Source organism: Oncorhynchus kisutch, linkage group LG30, assembly GCF_002021735.2.
Source record: "Oncorhynchus kisutch isolate 150728-3 linkage group LG30, Okis_V2, whole genome shotgun sequence".
NCBI classification, from domain to species: Eukaryota; Metazoa; Chordata; class Actinopteri; order Salmoniformes; family Salmonidae; genus Oncorhynchus; species Oncorhynchus kisutch.
In genome coordinates, this window is record NC_034203.2 from 9,268,117 (window position 1) to 9,274,784 (window position 6,668).

Genomic DNA, 6,668 nt, shown 5'->3' on the forward strand with positions numbered 1-6,668 from the left:
ACGTCCACATATTCTAGGTCGGAACCATCCAGGGTGGTGATGCTAGTCGGGCATGCAGGTGCAGGCAGCGACCGGTTGAAAAACATGCATTTGGTTTTACTAGCGTTTAAGAGCAGTTGGAGGCCACGGAAGGAGTGTTGTATGGCATTGAAGCTTGTTTGGAGGTTAGATAGCACAGTGTCCAAAGACGGGCCCAAACCCATTTTACTTTTGGGTTTGTGTGTATTGTGTGTATTATTGTGAATTGTTAGATATTACTTAAATGTTGGAGCTAGAAACACAAGCATTTCGCTACTCCCGCAATAACACCTGCTAAACATGTAATGTGACCAATAAAATTTGATTTGAACACCTAGGGTAGGTGATGATTCAGGGGAATATGACAAGCCCTAATTTGCAATAAAGCCTAAATCATTATGATGGATTTTATAATGTACATCTGATGGTGGGGGTGAGTTGGCGGTGTGCCCAATGATGTGGGCTGATGTGGATAAAATGCCAGGGCCGAATTCATGTTCCAGTCCGCCACTGGCTATGGCTCCCCCATCAACTCAGCCACCACTCCACGCTGTTTGTATCGGTCGTTTGCTTCAACCACGCCCGCTGTTCACGTCAGTCCGTAACGTAAGTTTGTGCGTGGTGCTCTGTACAGGGGGCGTAGGTTTGACCGGCTTTCAGAGGCAGACACAATGAACCGTCGGACGATGTAAAGTACGCATGTGGGCTGAAGGCACGGGCAAGTTTGGGCAGTATATATTCTTATTTTGTTTTATATAATTGGATGTTTTCGAGGATACTTATCAGACTTTGTGACGGTATAGGGATAGCTAGAAAGGTCGGTCCAACGAGTTAGTCTGCTAAAAACGAGGTCGACATCTCTGGCTCGTCTGCTCGACTCTGAAAACAAGACGGAATTTTACAAGATAAAGGACTTGCTAAAGTCAACGGTAAAATATGTCGATGATGGACTATTCCGATTACTTCGCCGCCGAATGTCTGGTGTCGATATCTAGCGGTCCCGTTTTACACCGACCCACCCCAGTTGCAGCCCAGGCCCTTCTTCCTGGGGAGCCTGAAGGGTCGAACGAGGACAGGGAGGTGCGCGAGACAATGAGACTCGAGGGGGCCAACATGATGAAGGTGGCCGGGATCCTCACGGACCTCCACAGTAAATTCCGGCCCATGTCGGCCTACTCGGAAAGCAGCAACTCCTCGTGTGGGGAGAGCGGCTACACCACGTTGTCTGACTCAACTACCCCTACCATGACCCCCTCTGCTACTCCAATTCCTGGACAGTACAATGCCACTCAGCAACAGTGGGGAGGAGGAGCGCCTCGGTCCCCAGTAAAACGACACCAGTGCACTTTCGACGGCTGTGACAGAGTTTATGGGAAATCGTCTCATCTGAAAGCCCATATCAGAACCCATACAGGTACAATTATGTAGCTAGCTCTAACTGTAAAATAAAAAAATGTTTTGGGCATGTAATCTGAACAAACAACCCTTTTACTATCCAAGTTGTTCCAGAACTTCTAGTTTGGCCATACTCACTAAACACTCCTCCTTTTATAGTGTCACTCTCTTCTCTACATATATCACATTTTTCCCCCTGAAGAAAGGTGTTTTTCGTCACAGGGATATATACTGTACATTGGGGTGGTTGTCGTTTACCCGCGAGTTTGTACAATACTCCCCGAAAGAGGGAAAAACTCCCCAACCAGAGGGCTCATAACAAAGAAGTAAACGAACAAAAGAATGGGGCTGGACGAAAAAGCATAGTGACTAGTGACGAACATGTTACATCTAGGCTAGATTTGCATACGACGAGTGAGTTCGAGAGAGAGAAACGTAGCGTTCGGGGGCGTTTGCGCAGGCACCGTGGTTCTTTTAGCTCGAGCTGCCAAATCGTTTAATCCCACCTCGCGTCAATGTGGCCATTAGGTGAGAGTCAGGTCTTTGTAGAATAACGCCTTTTTCTTTGTTGGAAACCACCCACTTCTGTCATCGTTTTCCACGTCAAAGTTGTATGTTTAGCGCTGTTACTTTGTGTACATGCATCAGGTGTCCGCACGGTCTTGAGGTTCAGGGTCAGTGAAATATCAGGCGCAGATGGATTAGAAGAGGAAATCGTATTGAAAAGAACAAGTCGTCAGGGAACGCCCACAAAACGGGAGTGGGTTGAGGGGTAGGGATCCCGCCTAGCACAGACCGCGTTGGGCGTGTTGCGAAACGCTGGTCCTCTTTGCGGTCTTGAATATAGCCCCTGGCACCCCCTCGTTTGACTCTTATTATTCGATTACGGCACTGTGCTAGGGCCACGAAATAGCCTTACAGACTTCGCCTTGGGGTTATCATTTTAACTAACGTTAATAGTCAACGTAAAAAGTGTCCTCACCCCTCAAACCATTTTACTGTAGGTTATTAGCCTGGCTATTACCCATTTGTGGAAAATGGTAGTTTGGGAATGCCTGCTTTAAATGAAAATTTTCACACTTAATGTGGATAATTCAAAGCTATTTCACAACTTTGTGTCAAGTTAATCACTTTTGAAAACAAGGCAGCCCTTTTGAAGGTTTCACATTTCTGAACCCAGTTAGAGCCTTTCCTAGGAGACATGTGGAGGTGTTGAGGGAGGCCTCTTCTATGGCTGCCCACCATATGTTGGAGGTAGCCTACCAAATGAGTGTCAATATCTATTGCGGTCTACATTTTGCATTCACTTTTCTAAATGTCACTCTTCACTGCCCATATGAACCATGACCCGATAGATTAAAGTTTTTCTTTTCAAAATAGGTTGATTTCCTTGCATTAAAAAAGGGTGCTGATAATATTGAACTTTTTTTAAACTAAATTGATGGGTATATAAGGGCCTCCCATGAATTTACCTTACTACCAACATCTGTGTTTCTACCTTAATGGCTTGTGTACGTGATTGGCACAAGCAGGGCAATGCTTGACCTCCAGTCTGACTGGACTCAGTATTTTAATTCAAACGTTTGGTGTAGACCTAGACTCTTTCTGTCTTCCTTCACCAGGTGAACGACCCTTTCCCTGCACCTGGTCCGACTGTGAGAAGAAATTTGCCCGCTCTGACGAGCTGGCTCGCCACATGCGCACCCACACGGGCGAGAAGCGCTTCCTGTGCCCACTGTGCGACAAGCGCTTCATGCGAAGCGACCATCTCATCAAGCACGCCCGCCGCCACCCCGACTTCCAGCCGTCCATGCTGGGCCGTAAGAGCTCGTCCTCCGGGGGCCAGGGGGTGTCCAGCCCCGCCATGGGCCAGTAGTGTGGAGGGGTCAGTGGGTTCACTCCCACATCTAGGGCTGGGATCAGCAAGGGTCACAGGGCAATCAGATCCACGAGCCAGGCCCCAGCCTGTCCACCACTCACCACAAACCGGACCTGGATGGGGTTGCATTCACCACCACCCGCCCTGGATGGACGAAGACGACACTACTCTCAATGCTCAACACAACCTCAATTCTCTCCAACCCTTTCCCCCTGAAAAGCACTCACGCATGCAGGGAATTCTCAATGTCTTCAGTCCGCAGTCTCTGCACGCAGCAGCCAAATGTTTTCCTCCTTTCTCGGTTTATTTTAAAGAGATGGCGCTACACGTTTTTTTTTCTGTGCCCGTTTTCTTTTTTTGTTAGCGCCGTTTTAGTGATATTTAGCTAGAGGCGTAGCAAGGTAGAGGTCGAGTAGAAGGGGAGCCGCGTTGCTGATCCCACAGCCACAGTTTTAGAGGTTGCACATTCCATGTGTTTTTGTCGTATGAGTTTTTGTCGTTCAAATAAATTTAGTTGGCTTTAGGTATGTCTTTTTTATTTTTGCAATATTATATTTACTGCATTATTATCATTTTAAATTGCAGGCCAGCTTCACTTTCATAGTAATGATGATGAATGGTTTAAACCGCTCAAGACTAGCAGTTTGCAGGCCATCCTTATTAATTCTAGATCAACTGTTTGTTTTTGTTTTCGCCATCCATGAAACGTTTGACACATGATACACGTCGTATTATGTCGGATACTGATGCAAGTGCTTTAAGCTTCTATTGTAGAGAATATCCTTAAATTCTATTAGAGGAAGTAATGCTTGTGATGAATTGTAGTCCTTATATTAGGGGTGACGGAGTATACGCTTGGATAGGATAGCGCTGCTTGTGAGTGTGTGTAAGAGAGCGTGTGTCTGTCTCTATTTCCTTTTTGTTAGAGAAAGAGAAGACACTTTCTACTATTTCCACTGTCTGTCCAGCAAATGGACATTCTTACTTTGTCTCAGTGAACAACACTTCAGGAAACTCAGAAAGCCTTAAACAATTTCATACTCTTTTCTTCTTTCTTTCTTTTTTACCATGTTTACAGTTTGAATCAATTCTACAGGTTTACTCCGACTCCAGACACATCACAAATACACATATGCAATATGACACTTTTTCTTACAGGTATTTTGAACGCTACTTGGCTAATTTGTGTGATAGGTATTCACTGTGTTAATATGCTTCTACAATTGAACACTGTGGAATTTGATAAAGATACAAGTTATCTCATTATATTTATTATAACCAATGGTTAGTAAGCCACATTTGTCCAAGTGCTTTAGGAAGTGCTATAAAGGATGGATTGGGGGTTTATTACTTGTATTTTTGTTTGTTTGCTGGTCATTCCGGTCCTCTCTCATCATAATATCTGGCTTTTCTCAGACACGATAACACTGTACCCTGTGCTCTCAGAGCCTTGTTTAAAAACGGTCATTTCCTCCACAGAAAGATTGAAATTGCATGACTAAGGCACCTCCTCGTAGAGTCCCTCCGATGTCTTCCTTCTCATGTCTCCACTAACAGACTGACTTTAATTGTTCATTTTTGCTGTGTTATTTGAACACTGTTCATTCCATTGTAATGGGATGTATTCAACTTTTTAAGTTGGAACGCTTTTGCCATTTGTACACGTTTTCACAAGTTATTACAATCTGACAGCTGATGGTAACTGCTGGCAGTTATCTCAAACACACATGGACTATAACTTCAAAGGCACAATATTACTTAGAAGATACTTCTATGTTTTTGAATGAATTGTGAATGTCTCCATGGATCTCGTCATTTTCTGACATGGTGACTAAGCAAGTCTGCCTCGTCAAAATGATTATTTCACATAAGAGTAACAATAATTTACCTCACAATTTGTTTTGTGTAATATTTATCTTCCCTTGGAAAGTAGTTGGATCAAAATGCTTCTAAAGCCAATCGAGCCTTCGGTTTGAACTTCTTCTGTTCTTCAATTGAAAACTACACTCTGCCAGAGAAAACGTCTCTTTAGTTTGTCTTGTCTATCTTATGTATGCTGTGTGTACAGAGTTTTGATTGTGCGTAACACTTTTTTATTTTGTTTTTATTTTTATTTTCAGTCTTTTTTTACTTACCCCAGGGTGTTCAGTAGTGCTGATCATCAGTTTTGGCATGCATCTTATACAAATGTGCTGTTATGTATCACTACCCTGCACAATATTGAAGATTTCAATTTGGACCTACCGCATTAGATGTATCAATAGATGAGTTCTGTAACCTGCATAAGAACTTCATAACCCATACATTTCAAACTCTGTCAACGACCGCAAATTGATATCTCAGTTATGTCCCTATTTTCCGTTTAACATTGGGATTTATGAAATACTCATTAACTGCTTAATGTATGGGTTATGAAGTCCTTTATGTAGGTAATCCTTCAGATAAAGTTACCAATTTAATCAATAGAGATTTGACAAACCACTTAAACTGGCTTTGGGGGGACACAATCATATCTCTAACTATTTAATTCACTTCGCTGAACACCTAGGGCAAACAATGCCTATTGTTTCTCACCATACACTAATAAATAAATAAAAAATAGGCACAGCTGTATTGTGCATATAAAACCAATGTTTTTAGATTTTTTTTAAAGCTAAATTTTGACATGAATAATTAATTATTTAAGAAACAGCTTTATTACAGCTTTGTTTTACGTCGATAAGAGGAACTGTGGGAATAATTGAATACAGCTGCGACATGCTCTCTGATATTTATACTCTCAGGTGTCTTAAGAATTGAGCGCTGGAACTTCCATATTTCCTGTGCAACACCCAAGTCTAAGCATGTGTTTCTATTATTTCGCTGATTAATTTATTATGACTTATCATTTGTGTGGTTTCATTATTTTTTTTCTAGCTCATTATTTTTGGTGATATGGAACAATGCTAATAATTTGGTTCCATTGTTTGCTTGATACAAAACTGCCAGTGCTTTTTTTAAATAATAAATACAAACCTTAAGTTGAATGTTTTGGTTGTGTGGGTCATGTTCTTCTTAATAGGGGACTTAACAGATGCTATTAACTAGAAACTGTATTTAAATGTTCAGTTATACTTGACGTACACTTCATTGTCAATATTGTTAAAGGGAAGGTTGTCTGAGATGGCATTTAAAGTAAGGAACATTTGATCAATCCCTTTTAATGGATAATTCAAATGACAATATTACATTGGGTTTCTTACCCTGTAAGCAGTCTATAGATGAAGTATGATATGAAAGAAATGCATGCTTTGGTTGTTTACCTGGCCACTGCTAATTTATTTGCATCTGTGGCACAATGCAAATCAATGGTTCCTATATTAGTATTGTTTACGCT

The 6,668-nt window shown here is 42.1% G+C and overlaps 1 protein-coding gene across 1 annotated transcript; it reads left to right on the plus strand.

The window, feature by feature from the left end:
- Window positions 1-522: 522 nt before the first annotated feature.
- Window positions 523-6,318, plus strand: LOC109875163 (Krueppel-like factor 9). Its single transcript, XM_020467384.2, has 2 exons — window positions 523-1,432; window positions 3,036-6,318. Exons 1-2 carry the CDS (start codon window positions 955-957, stop codon window positions 3,287-3,289), a joined length of 732 nt encoding a protein of 243 aa, XP_020322973.1. The 5' UTR covers window positions 523-954; the 3' UTR covers window positions 3,290-6,318.
- Window positions 6,319-6,668: the final 350 nt, after the last annotated feature.

What these genes read in the sequence shown, in the direction of transcription:
- LOC109875163 (XM_020467384.2), top strand. Translation starts at nt 955, where the DNA reads ATGTCGATGATGGACTATTCCGATTACTTCGCCGCCGAATGTCTGGTG. An exon ending in CCATATCAGAACCCATACAG is followed by an intron (nt 1,433 to 3,035) that starts GTACAATTATGT and finishes TTCCTTCACCAG; the next exon opens with GTGAACGACCCTTTCCCTGC.